We start from the raw sequence: 14,995 nt of genomic DNA on the forward strand, positions 1-14,995 counted from the left end.
TAGTTGACAAAGAAAAAGAAAGCTCGAATGACTAATGAGAGTAATTCTCTCAAGGGTTATGATAATTTTATGTCAACTTGGCTAGTTTATGGCACCCAGATGTTTGGTCAAACACCATTCTAGATGTAGCTGTTAAGGTATTTTTGAGATGTGATCAACATTTAAATAAGTAGACTGGATAAAGCAGATTACCCTCTACAAGATAGGGGGATATCATCCAATCAGTTGAAGGCCTTTTCAGAAAAAGACTGAGGTCCTCCAGAAGAAGATATTCAGCCTCCAGAACGCCTTAGGACTAAAGCTGCAATATCAACACTCCCTGAATCTCCAGTCTGCCGGTGTGCCCTGCAGAATTCAGACTTGCCAGCCCACATAATCACACGAGCCAATTCCTCTAAAACAAACAAACAAACAAACAAACAAACAAACAAACAAAAAAACCTATCTACCTATATCTATACCTATACCTATGCAATAGTCCTCACTTATCTGTGGGGGACATTCCAAGACCCCCAGAGGGTGTCTGAAACCATAGATAGTACCAAACCCTACCTACGCTGTACATGACGGTTGACCTGATAACAGAGTTGGCTATTAAGTGACTAATGGCTGGGTAGCATACACAGCAGGGATACACTAGACAATGGGATGATTCACCTCTTGGGCAGAACGGATTTTATCACGCTACTCCAACAGTGAGGGCAAAAATTAAAACCCATGAATTGTTTATTTCTGGAATTTTGCACTTAATATTTTTGGACCATGGTTGACTACAAGTAACTGAAACCACAGAAAGCAAAACCTACTCTGTACACATCCTATGGGTTCTGTTTCTCTAGAGAACCACGAATAATACACAAGCTTATACAAGAAAAAGCCCAGGAAAGCAAAGATAAAGCAAGGGACTCTGAGTTGAATAAGGAACCAGTATCTGGCCTCGTAAGTCACTAACTTGACATTAAAAACAACGCACAATCAATGGTTCCAGTCAGTCAACAGAGAATTTCCTACTGATGTGTTGCCAACATCTTCCAGGCATGGAAAAACCAAAGCAGAAGAGTTAATAGACTTTCACTAGTCAGTGGGGGGAAAAGAAGGATGATTTCTGAAATTACTTTCAAAAGTTTTTCAATCTGTTATTTCCTTTAGGCTTTGATATAGCACTCAACTCACTAATAAGCCAATAAATTTCAGATCAAGGAACCCAAGTCCTAAATCTTTGCCTATACCTCCGTAAGGAAAGAGGCAACATCCTTTATTAAGAGTAGAGGAGAAACTGACCTAAGAAGAAACTTTTACTTGGGCAGATACTTAGCCCTCTGTCTACTGCAGTGAGTCTCAACTGAAGGCAGTGATTTTTTCCCCCATGAAACATTCAGCAATGTCTGGAGGCATTTTTGGTTGTTAAAACTGGGGGATGCTACTGGTATCTAGTGGGTACAGGCCAGAGATACTGCTAAGCATTCTACAATGCACAGGAAATAATTATCCATTCCAAAAAACAATGCCAAGGTTGAGAAACCCTGTTCTATTACTACTAAGGATATAGCTCCTAATCTCTAGGACTCAAAGGGAGAAAAACTTGTATTTAGTATCAAGGACTTAAACTTAGAGCATATTTTCCATTCCAAAGAGCAGTGCCAATTTGAGAAACCCTGTTTTATTACTACTATTAAGGATATACCTCCTAATCTCTAGGACTCAAAGGGAGAAAAATTTGTTTTTAGTATCATGGATTTAAACTTAGAGCACATTTTCTTCATCAAAACAAGTAATAAATGGTAGTTAGCTTCAGCAGCACTTAATATGCATTTACATAGTTATATAAATATAGTGGCGAAACAGTGTTTTAGGACTTAGAATAAAAAAGTATATTCAGGGTTTCAAATAAATCATAGAAACACTTATAAAAACCTTGCATTCAACTCATTTAACAAATATTTACTGAACAACTTCTATATCATACACTGTGATAGATACGGAGAATTCAACAACAAATCTTTACTTTCATGGAGCTTACAGCACTAAAAATTTCTTTTAGTTGTTATTTAACAATTATTAAATACTTAATAGATGTCAGTTCTCTGGGTAAATGTGAATACAGTATAGTTCCTGTCATAGAGGACCACATAATCCAGCAGTGGAATGACAATGACATGTAAGCAAGAGACAGTAAAGCAAAGTAGTATGCATATTCAGCATCTCTGATGGACTTTTTTCCCCCTCTATCTAGGAACTAAGAAAATAATATTGAGTATTTTCAAGTTGCAATGGAAGTAGCAGGTATTATAGAAATTTGGCATACTCTGGCCAGGCGCAGTGGCTCATGCCTGTAATCCCAGCACTCTGGGAGGCCGAGGCAGCCAAATTACGAGGTCAAGAAATGGAGACCATCATGGCCAACAAAGTGAAACCCCATCTCTACTAAAAATGCAAAAATTAGCTGAGCATGGGGGTGCACACCAGTAGTCCCAGCTACTCGGGAGGGTGAGGCAGGAGAATCGCTTGAACCCGGTAGGTGGAGGTTGCAGTGAGCAAAGATCACACTGCTTGCACTCCAGTCTGGCGACAGAGCGAGACTCTGTCTCAACAACAACAACAAAAATAAATAAATTTGGCATACTCTAAAGGCTTCTTTTTTAATATTTGTCCTCCCGCTTTTTTCATGTAAGTCCACTGGGACAAAACTATGCCTTATGTATCCTCTTTTTTAAATCTAGGCTATTATAAAAGATTGTGAAAGAGTTTAAACTAAATGTATGTCATTCTATTCTCCTCTTACCTGTGTTGTGATATGTATCTACCCATCCGCCATCACCATCATCTTCTTCAATGATAGCTTCCAATTCATCTGAATATTCCATCTGTTTGCACCGCTTATAGCACGGCACTATAAAAAAATGGTAAATACAGTTACTAGCACATAATCTGCTAACCATAAACCCATTAGAAAGAAGAGCTTAGTCCATAAAATAGGGTGTTTATACCACCAAAATACTAAGTGAATATTATGTTTCACTTTTAAAGGTGATTAAGAGTTACATTCAGCCCACAGACACAAAATTATTTGGCTACATTTACCTTTTCCTAAATAGCTTTGTCAGAAGACAAGCAGAAAGTCTCTATTGGGAATGTTCTATGCATTCCTTTACCATGATGGTCTGTGAAGAACAGCAGGCTGAAGTTCAGTGTCAGTCTAATGAATAATAATACCTTATTTTAATGGCTTTACTCTCAGAACATGGAGCTACCAGCTGTCATATTCAGTGGTGGTAAAGGTGACCTCTTGTTTTCAAAGCTAAAGTAACTTTCAATATAAATTTTATAATTCATATTTAAGTTCCAGTTATTTACAATGGATAAAACAGTTTAAAATTCACCAACCTTCTGATTTTTACTTCTTTATACCACACTGGTAAGTTGTTCATACGGTAAATGTGTCAATTAACAGGCATTATTATTCACAAGCCTAAGATTGGGTAATTATACGGTAAAAGCATTATGGTATAAGGTCAACAAATTGCTTTTTAATCTCCTGATTTTTTTAAACAATCAGGATATAAATTATCAGCCTTTGTAAAAAGAAATATACTGTAGAAAAGAAAAAACTGTTTTGTACACATTATTTTCCCTTTCCTATAATGAGTAAATTGGAACAGAAATCAATGTACTGTTCTGTGATTAGTAAGGAAGTATTAACAACCTTTTGATGTTGTTTTTAAATTTAACTTCATAAATAAAACATTACCTGTTTCCACCAGGCGCGGTGGCTCACGCCTGTAATCCCAGCACTTTGGGAGGCCAAGGCGGGCAAGTCACCTGAGGCCAGGAGTTCGAGGCCAGCCTGACCAACATGGCGAAACCCTGTCTCTACTAAAAATACAAAAATTAGCAGGGTGTGGTGGCAGGCCTGTAATCCCAACTACTTGGGAGCCTGAGGCAGGAGAATCGCTTGAACCCGTGAGCCGAAATCGCGCCACTGCACTCTAGCCTGGGCAACACAGCGAGACTGTCTCAAAAAAACCAAAAATAAAAAAACCACTACCTGTTTCAAAATATTTTTGTGCCCTTCTATGACACAACGGGTAATAACATCTTCAGCTCTGTGCTTTTAGCTATCATAGGTAGTATGAATTACATTTTCCATACAAAATTGCAGTCTAAAGAAGATTAAAATCAAATACCTAGAAAGATTATTATGAAGCCAACTTCAAAAAAATCCACTTAGAAGTCTAACTTTCCTTAGGGCCCTCTTCCTTTATATCTTGACAACTATATGTTTTTGGCAGAAAGAAATAACAGAAAGAGGAGATAAAACCAAGGAAAAAATTTTCAAGCAACAGAAAAACCCAGAGCTTCATTTTAATATACCTCTGTGCAAAATTTATTAATATATGCAACATAATTCTTACCATTTTTAGTTACCAGAAATTGTTTGCCTGCTGGTAGGTATGCCTTCACTTTCAATTCTTCCCCTGTAGCCCTTTAAAAACAGTGAAAAGCACCAAAATACAAAATATATTTTAATAGGCAAATATAGAGCAGAAAGTATCACATATAAATCTCAAAATGACATAATCCATACTTCTCAGAAAATTGGTTTAAAATTGATTTGGGAAGGATTCCATTAAGTAAGTATGTCAAAGCATGGAAAAAAGCGCAACAATAATCTAAGTGAAATATGCTGCTCCTCAGTAAGTTGTAGCCCATTGTATAATCTCTCACATTTTTAATCCTAAAGTACTGCTGCTCATCTTGAGAACAAGGCAGAAAAAAAAGCTGCAAGACATTATGTAATAATGTAGGTGGCTGGCAAAATCCCTGTTCCTATCACTGTATTAAAATCAGAACTAAGAGACAAAAGATGCTTTGAATCATAAAATGACAATATTAATAATTCTTGAAAACAAAAAACCCTTTCATTGAGTGCTTATTAAGTATAGAATTTAAGTCTCCAACATGTTATTTTCAATTAGTCTTCATAACTCTAAACAGTAGAAAATATAAATATCCCATTTTATAGTTAAGTAAACTAAAGATTAAACAGATCAAGTTGCCTATGATCACAAAACTAGGTGGGAGAGCAAGGATCAAAGCCAAGTGACTTCAGGGCTCCTACTTTTAAACACTGCTCCCTCTGTGGGTCAGAGCCAACTATCTACATTTCTGAGCTGCTCTGGCACCTCTTCTTAAGAATTTGTGGGTCATCTGAAAATGGTGAGAGGTGGAATGGTATGTGAGCATATGAGCTCACATATATGAGCATATGAGCATAAATTTGGAGTTCTGCTGTCTTTTCAAGCTTCAGTCTAAAGTTCAAACCATTGATCTGGGCACAAGGTAAAGTCAGGAAAAGCCCTAAAATTATTTGACAGTCTTCTAGGCTTCTTTTGACTAGTCCCAAGTGTCAAATTCAACAATGTCATGGCAACACCCGAAGTTCTAAGGGAAGAGTTAAAATAAGGTCATAATAGCACTTGTGCACATGAAGGTATATAAGCATGAAGGTATAACCTGTCTCTAGCACTGATTTAAAATGAATTTTTCCTTTGGCCCAGCAATTTAGCCAAAAGTGTGGACACTAAAGTGGGGTATAATTGAGTTCTAAGTTACAGTAAAATCATTGTAATTCATAAAATGGAATAAAACTACTAGTATCTGCTAAAAAAGAGATCCTGTCCATATATACAAGCCCCTACAACAATGCTATAAATCAAATATCTACACTACTTAAACAATTAAGCTGGTAGAACAAAGAAATCTCAATGCTTATCATATTGAAAAAAATCCTAAATCACTTATTTTCACAAAGTGAATATTATTGTAAACATCATGTCCCTATTTGACTTGAAATACACATAAATTATAGACCAGAACCTAGCTAAATATAGTTTTAACAGAATACCTGGAATATAGAAAAAAGAAAAACCTTCATTAAATCAGAGAGCTTCTATGACATGAATTTAATTTTAAATATGGAACAGAAAACAAACTTGAAACTTTAGTCTTTTGGTACATAAATAATGCCCTACAAAATAAAGAGTAATTGAAAAAGGCAGTGACAACTGTTTCAGCTACATGGTAAGTACTAAAATGCAGGAGAATAACAGGCCACAGATGAAAGAGCATTTCAAGGTCTTTAGATATTAAGAAAAACATTATCAACTGGAAACTTATTAATTATAGAACTCCTATCTCCAGTCAAAACTATACTTTTCAACTACAATTGAAAAAAAATTTTAAGAAAAAAAAAGATATAACAAGTTGAAGCACCTACATCCAAACAAGGTGATAATTCCAAGCAATTCTAGTTTAAATAAAAGTTCTGCCAATATTTCAGCTACCAACAGGGAATCTTCATCATGGGTACTTGAAAGTAATAAAACAATGTGATTATTCAGAATATTTTAAAATATAGATTGTGAAAACTGCTAAATTGCTTAAAGTACTTTAGTAATTAAAATAAAAGCTATTAAAAAAACAAAAACTTAAAGCCTCTTAAAAGCAGACTTACAGTGAAGGCCTTAATTGGTATCATAAACCTTTCTTTTAGCTTTAGCTAGTTTCCTAAAGATGGAGCATACTTTTGAACCTAATGGAAAATGTTTATGTCTTATATTTTAAAGAAAATAAAACTGCAAAATCTCTGCATTTATTAATGCCACAAAAATGTTCAATAAATTTTGTTAATTTGAAAAAAAGCCTGTTCAAATTTTTTTTTTTTTTTTTGAGACTGAGCCTCACTCTGTCACCCAGGCTGGAGTGCAGTGGCACCATCTCGGCTCACTGCAAGCTCTGCCTCCTAGGTTCATGCCATTCTCCTGCCTCAGCCTCCCAAGTAGCTGGGACCACAGGCACCCGCCACCACACCCGGCTAATTTTTTGTATTTTTAGTAGAGATGGGGTTTCACTATGCTAGCCAGGATGGTCTCCATCTCCTGACCTCGTGATCTGCTCGCCTCAGCCTCCCAAAGTGCTGGGATTTCAGGCATGAGCCACAGTGCTGGGATTTCAGGCATGAGCCACTGTGCCCCGCCAAAAACCCGATCAAATTTTATTAACCTATTATTCAACAAACCAGAAGGTCAAACCTAAACACTCTAAAGAAAAGAAATAATAGTAAAGAAGTAAATGCATTTTTCTCAAATAAGTCCACCTATTGTGCTAACATAGCAAAATAACGTGGGTACAACACCCACTTGTTCTTCCTCTATTTTATTTTGAGTATCACTGGGGGCACCGTTTAACAGAAAAATCTGCGGGGAGTAAGTTAAACTGGTCATTCTAATTTTCATCCATCAACCTGTTTTGCAAATTGCTATAATTCTGAAGCCATGCCTTTTACTAATTTTCTATTCTTTACTCAATATTACTTACCATTGCCAGGTTGGACAGTGGTGGACTAAGTGATCTCCAGCTGCCACAAACTATTCAGGATTTAGAAGTAATATGAAAAAAAGAAAAAAGAAAAATCAAACATCACTTAATGTGCAAGGTGGCAAAATACCAAACTGATGGCCCTAGGTAACATTGAAATCCAGTAAGCAATTAAAATATAAACAGCACCAAAGCTGCTCTACTAGCCTCAAGATTTATTTTTGATTATGACTAAACTGCAACATTTTCTAACGTCCATAAAAAAATTCAAATTAATGTTGGAAGAAAAAACGTCAAGTGCTCTTTTTTAAAAATTGTTTTTATCATTGGATTAAGTAATGCCAAAAGCAGTATCATGAAATTGATAAAGGTAAGGCTATCAGATTTAAATTGCCAAAATCCATTTTAAGGATACAAAAATGTAGACACATTCTTGTCAAAGATTGAAAATACAATAAAAATCCAAAAAAATTACTAAATAGATATAAGTCTATGATGTAAATCTACTTATTATATCACAGGGCACACTTCTTCCTCTTTTATTATTTTTGAAAATTTAAGTAATTTTGAAAGTGTTTTTGCACTCCTAAAAGAGAAATGCAGTGCCAAAACAATGGGAAAAAATTAGAAGCTCACTCTGAAAACACCTACAAAATTAACAAATTGAATCCTCTAACAAATCTTAGGCTTTCTAAGCGGGCTGAAATATTGTACAAGTTTTTGTTTTTCTTCAGAAATAAAAACCAGATTCAGGGAGATAAACTTTAACCATTTGAGAATTATCAGTTTACTCGAACATGAGCTGATCTTACTGGCTAACAGAAATCCTGCTCATAGTCTGTTAAGCATAACTGCAGTGTTCCAACTCAAGCAGAATGCGCATTGTCAGGCCTCGGAGCCCAAGCTAAGCCATCATATCCCCTGTGACCAGAATGTGTACATCCAGATGGCCTGAAGCAACTGAAGATCCACAAAAGAAGTGAAAATAGCCTTAACTGATGACATTCCACCATTGTGATTTGTTTCTTCCCCACCCTAACTGATCAATGTACTTTGTAATCTCCCCCACCCTTAAGAAGGTTCTTTGTAATTCTCCCCATCCTTGAGAAAGTACTTTGTGAGATCCACCCCTAGCCAGCAAAAAACATTGTGCTCCTAACTCCACAGCCTATCCCAAAAATCTATAAGAACTCTTGATAATCCCAGCACCCTTTGCTCTCTTTTCGGACTCAGCCCACCTGCACCCACGTGAAACAGCCTTGTTGCTCACACAAAGCCTGTTTGGTGGTCTCTTCACACGGATGCGCGTGACACGCGTATACTTGCCAAATTACTTCTATTTCGCAAAAGCTCTAGCTTAAAATCTTGTATCGTTCATGGGTTTATTATACAGCAAAAAATTACAAAATATTTAATCTCTAATACTTTTCTGAGAAAGTATGTCTACATAAAATACTCTATTTTGAGCATACAATTCTATCAAATAATTCTAAGAGTAACCTCTTTTAAGATGAAACATTAACAAGATACAGCAACTGGATTCCTGACTTTGTTTCTGTTCTTTTACTTCAAATAAAGTTATTATTTAAACAGCTTAAGTAAACAGCTTAAGTAAAGACAAAAACCAAAATAAAAACAATAGTCTCTTCCCCAAGTTTTGAGCACTTTGAGGTCATTGCAACCAGATGCTACATTTAGCTCTGTGGTTATCAGGAACTAATTTATTACCATTAAAAGTAATAATTTAACAAAATGAAAGCAAAATAAATAATTAAAAATTCTTTCATTGTATTGCCTTGAGGTAACAAGACAAATATTTTGTCTCATAGTCCCTATAGCAGCTTCTATTTAAAAACAAGAACACTAGAAGGCAAGAAAAATGAAAAAACACCACCAACAACAAAAAACCACACTTGCACTGATAATAAACACGTGTACATCTGCCCTCGTTAGCAATGGCCACCATTACTTGCTTCATGTGTTCAAATACTATAAGATTCAAATTTCTAAATGATCAATATTGCTTGCGGTAGCTTTCTCTTAGAGACTAAAAATGTTCTCTTGTGATCTTTATTATCAGTATATAATACTGACTAACTCCAACAAGAATCAATGTTTACATCTTGGTGAGCAATTCCACTCCTCAAGCTAACCTCAATTAATAGTATTCTACTTAATCAAATCATACACATCCAACATTAGTGTTTCCTTTTTTTTTTTTGACAATACAGTATCAGATACTAGCTGCTCCTCTTTTTAAGCACAATACTGTCACACCTCTGAATGAAAATAAAAAGACAGCTGATGTCTGGCAGAAATCCAGAAACAGTAAAAGGAAACAAATGAACAAATCAACTCAGTATATAATATTTACACAAAGCAAATGATGCCTTCCCATTTCCTTCTCCAGACTCATTCTACTCTAGCTCAATCCTGTAACTGTGCTCTATCCCAACACTGCATTATGTGCTGGGCACCCAGCTGGGCTAATTTGGCCTTGGATTTTTTTAGAGGGAGGAAAGTTCATAAATTGATTGATGTTGTAATTAAGTGTAACAGTTATTTATTCTAGGATGAATTCCTGTTTTGAAACTGCTTAATTCTATCCAATGACCACGGACTTGCATCGCTAACTGCAACTATCTATTCAACAATTAGTCATCTTCACAGAGGAAATAAAACCAAAGAGAGCAAGAACAGCATACTTTCATCTCCGCTCTTGATTTCAGATAAAGAGCCATGGTCAAATTACACCTGCTTGGCAAGAATGTTAATGATATCCTTAAAATCAAAACTTAGTTTTATTTGGCATTTGAGGTATAAAACCTAAGGCAGAATAGGATCTTTACAGAAGGTCTAGCCCACAACCGTTATTTTATAGATGAAGAAACATGAAGCCTCGGCAGGTATAGCATAACTGATTTCCTCACTAGGAGAAATTACAGATATAGGTCTAGAAGGCAGGTCTCCTAGATTCTTTCCATACTACCATGTGTCTTCACCTAAAATAAAAGACAATTTGAGATAAAAGATCAGTTAGGCAAACCATTCTTTTTTTTTTTTTCTGAGACGGAGGCTTGCTCTGTCGCCCAGGCTGGACTGCAGTGGCGCGATCTCGGCTCACTGCAAGCTCCGCCTCTCAGGTTTAAGCCATTCTCCTGCCTCAGCCTCCCGAGTAGCTGGGACTACAGGTGCCCGCCACCACGCCCAGTTCATTTTTTTGTATTTTTAGTAGACAGGGTTTCACAGCATTAGTCAGGATTGTCTGGATCTCCTGACCTCGTGACCCGCCTGCCTCGGCCTCCCAAAGTGCTAGGATTACAGAAGTGAGCCACTGCGCCTGGCCAAACCATTCTTAAAACTCACAAGGATTTGGACAGATTCCATTACAACTGAAAACTGAAAGATCAGTTAATTCTCTAGCTCGACACCCTGGACCTTAACAGCAGCAGCCTCATCATACAATGAGGTTTAAAAAGTTTGTTTCAAAACAGTGAATAAAGTTCTATTGCCAATAAGTGGTGTTTTCATTGACAGTAAAAATAAAATAAAATAAAATAAAAAGCTTAAACAGTCTTTTATTAAGAGTAACATAAATCTGATAAAACCATAACTATTCATAAAATTGGAGCCTGGAAAGGTTTTTAGCCCAGTATTTATTTCTCCAGGGACAACAAAATAAACTAAACAAAAAAGAACTCTTAAGATAAACAATATCTAAGTAGTGAGCAAAGTTTTCCAATGAAAAGCATGAAAACTCACACTTGATGTAGACAGAACCAAGACACCACAAACACTACAGAACTTACTGCACAGCTCAATATAACACCAATACAAATGAAGGATAAGTGATATAGGACTTGTTTCGATCCCTTCTTTCACCCTCATTTCTAAATAAAAAGGAACTACAGAGAAATACGAGAAGTGGCAAACTGACAGGGAAGTTACATCTTTTCCTGTATGGGAAGTAGAAATTCCCATAAATCACAAACAGTCATAAAACCTAATTTTACTCAAATCAAAATTAAAGTTCAAGATATTTTCTTATGAAGCAGAAAAGCCACCTAGTTTAATACAATTGTAAAATAAAAGGGCTTCAGTATTATCTTCAGCACTCACCTCTTCTGGGGTAATTACACCTGTTTCCTTAAACTTTGATTCCTAAAAAAAAAAAAAAAGCAAAGAAAAACATTATGTTTCACTATCAATTAAATATATTTTTGGGGCAATTATTTGCCTGGTGCCCTTCCAGGCAATGGAGCACATGCAAAAAAAAAAAAAAAAAAAAAAATCAATCTATCTAATCTATAATCTATCTATCTAATCTATCTACCTACCTACCTCCCTCACTGGTATCTATCTATATCTATCTATTTGTTTCACTCACTGGTAATGACCACAGGAATATACAAGTCTAATGTAGGAAACAGACATGAAAATAATTATAATACTATCGGATCAGAGCTATAATAAAGCTCTATGTAGAAACATTCCTTTTTTTTTTTTTTAAGACGGAGTTTTGCTCCTGTTGCCCAGGCTAGAGTGCCATGGCGCTATCTTGGCTCATGGTAACCTCCACCTCCCGGGTTCAAGCGAGTCTCCTGCCTCAGCATCCCAAGTAGCTGGGATCACAGGCATGCGCGACCACACCTGGCTAATTTTTGTGTTTTAGTAGAGACGGGGTTTCTCCATGTTGGTCAGGCTGGTCTCGAACTCCCGACCTAAGGTGATCCGCCCGCCTCGGCCTCCCAAAGTGCTGGGATTACAGGCGTGAGCCACCGCGCCCAGCCAAGATCTATGTATAAACATTCTAAGATTTAAATAAAAATAAAGCCTTACAGAGATTCTGTGAAATGAATAAATATCTTTATTTTAAAGCACAGCAAAAATGTCTTAAAGATGTTTAGACATCTTACAATTCAGCCAGTCTTATTTACACTGAATAATGTTAGAAACCAAATCTAGAAATCATTTAGCATCTTCCCCTAATTCTCATCTCCACCAAGATATTGACACACTATTCTCTCCTCTAAAGCAAGAATGCTACTGACTACATTTTTCTAAACTTTAAGTTATACGTAAGATTTTCTGGTAGAGTCTACAAAAATGAAAACACTCATTTATAAACATTATTCATTCAACAAATGTTTACTATGTACCGGACACTATTTGAGGCAGTGGCGATATTTAGGTGTGAACAACAAATACAAATGTATTCTTGCCCTCATAAGGAGTTTCAACTCCAGTTGAGGAAGGAAAGCCAAATGGTAATGAATAACATGCCATAAAGAAAAACGAAGCTGAGAGGAATCTGTGGGGTGGCTGGGGAGAGATGGCCATTTAAAATAAAATGTAAGAGAACAAAGACTTCACTGAATAATGACTTGAAAACCTCAAGGAAAGGAACATGCCATAAGGCTGTAAGTGAGAAGCGCGTTTCAGATAAAGGGAAGAGCACATGCAAAACCCCGAACCAAGAGCGTGCTTAACGGAATAATAAAGAGGAGATCAGGTTAGCTTAACCAAGAGCAGTCAGGGGATGGAGTAGATGAGACTGGGGCCTCTACCAATTAAGCAGAACCTTAGCGATGACTGTAAGAACTTCAGTGTTTACTGCACGCACATACTCCAAACAAAACATGATTTTTCTTGATTTTTACTTGCTAGGAAAAGACTACTACTTATTTCCTGAGGACTTTGTTTTTTCTCCTTGCCCTCCCTTATCTAGCAGGAAACTAAGGATTCTCTCTGTAAACCAACAGTTTGCACAGGAGTATCAAGGAAACAGTCATTAATTCTCTCCTTTTTACTAAAAACATAGATCATACATACTGACATGCTAACAGCTCCTTTTCAGTTTGGTGAGCAAGTAAGATGACTCCTGAAAACTAATTCTACATCATAAATTTTATATTTAATTTAGGCAGTCTCTTGCTCCTCTCTCCCTGAATCTAAAAAGTTGTAACAATGGTGTATTATTAAAATACTGTATACCTAGGTAGATATGATATTCTGAAAAGTTACCATAATATGTAAAAGCATTTGATTCAAATGTGAAAATTATTTTCCAATCTTAGTTTGACTGAATAATCTTAAAATGACTTTCACGGTAAACAAATGTAAGCAAAGCAACAGTTGAAATTCTCATTTATAATCGCTGGTTTATTTCTTACTTGGCCAATAAGTTATTCTTTTAAAAGGAGTTTTACAAAAACGTATTTAAAAAAGTACAGACCAAATATTTTCCTTTGTCATGGAAAAGGAGAAAAGCAAAACTCTCCACTATTCTTAGCATATTAGGGTATTTCACCCCCACATTGAGATTGGTACATTCTAATTGAAAGCTTAAAAACTAGAAAAAAACAAAAACAAAAACTAAGCAAGAACTTCCCATTAATTTACTATTATTGCTCACTTTTCAGAAAGCAAAAATGAAGTTACAACAAAACACTTAACTCCAAAAGAGTTACAAAAGCAAAGCTTGAAGGCAGTAGTAGAAATTTACTTTTGAAAAAAAAAAAAAAATCAGTCACTACTGTAACAGCTAATGTGTCACAATTTTTTACTTTAAAAATGCTGTACTGCTGCCAACATATTTTTAAAAATTACACAGCCAGGAAGATCAAACCGTGCCTTGTTATCACTAACAATCAGTTACGGCTATCTGAAAACCCTGGGAAAAAGGTTTTGCTCGTTAGATGGGTTCAAGGTTACTGAATTAGATAATGTTGCCAATTTCACCTCATTCCTCTGAAATCTAAACGAGTTGAGATCCCAGTCACAACTTACCCACTACAGCGAACTTTCTATGAAACTTAAAGGAAAAGTGACATATGTCAAACACTGAATTCATTTTTTAAAAAGAGAAGCAAAATCCTTGTTTAAAAAGGCTAAAAGACTTCCAGTCTTTGGATTTAACGATCTTCAATCTACTCGGCCGCCAAACACCCTTCCAACTCGACGTACCCGACCGCGCAGAGTTATGACGGGCGAAGGCAAGAACACGCACAGAGCGTCCCCTTTACCCCTGAGGGGTCAGAAAGCCCTAACGAACAGCCAGTTAAGACTACGGATGAGGGCTGCACGTTTCCCTGGGTCCCGAGCCCTACCGCCTTCCTACACCTTCCTACACCGGCGGGGACTCCTGCGGCGACCGGTCCCTGAAGAGTCGAGCAAGTGCCAGACAGCCCCTGGCAAGCCCGGCCTGGCTTACCTTGAGGACCGGGGTCAGGTACTCAGCCACTTCCAGTGCCTTTCCCTTCACCGTATTAATCACATTCTGCATCCTGGGGCCGGAGTAGCGGCCGGCCCCGCGACGGGATGGAAAGTGCAGCCGGGTCAGGGGCCGGGGAGTCAGAAAATGTCCTCGCTGCCACCGACTCACATCAGCACCCGGCTGGTAGCACCCGAGGGGACGGGACGCGACGCGACGGGACGGGCGGGACGAGGGGGCGGGGCGGCAGGCACCACGCGCGAAGACAGGGTGCTCGATCCTTGAGCCCCAGGCAGCCCGCGACCGACCGGGCCCAGCTGTCACCCAGCCGCGAGGGAGGGCAGCCAAGCCGAGAGGAGACCTGAGGAGATAAGCGGCCGCACGCGCACCCCTCGCCCTCTCGGA

The 14,995-nt window shown here is 37.4% G+C and overlaps 1 protein-coding gene across 2 annotated transcripts in view; it reads right to left on the bottom strand.

The window, feature by feature from the left end:
• Window positions 1-14,872, bottom strand: part of ATG3 (autophagy related 3) — a 28,103-nt gene extending 13,231 nt beyond the window's left edge. The window contains exons 1-5 of one of the 2 annotated variants that reach the window (XM_003893922.4): window positions 14,591-14,872; window positions 11,497-11,538; window positions 7,378-7,427; window positions 4,413-4,483; window positions 2,783-2,890 (exon numbers count right to left, since the gene is read on the bottom strand). In XM_003893922.4, coding sequence (XP_003893971.1) covers window positions 2,783-2,890; window positions 4,413-4,483; window positions 7,378-7,427; window positions 11,497-11,538; window positions 14,591-14,662 — 343 coding nt within the window. In that variant the 5' untranslated portion in view covers window positions 14,663-14,872. The remainder of the gene's footprint in view (window positions 1-2,782; window positions 2,891-4,412; window positions 4,484-7,377; window positions 7,428-11,496; window positions 11,539-14,590) is intronic. The other variant, XM_009199979.3, reaches the window with a different exon arrangement.
• Between the last annotated feature and the right edge of the window lie 123 nt (window positions 14,873-14,995).

This window comes from Papio anubis, chromosome 2 (assembly GCF_008728515.1).
Source record: "Papio anubis isolate 15944 chromosome 2, Panubis1.0, whole genome shotgun sequence".
Classification (NCBI taxonomy): domain Eukaryota; kingdom Metazoa; phylum Chordata; class Mammalia; order Primates; family Cercopithecidae; genus Papio; species Papio anubis.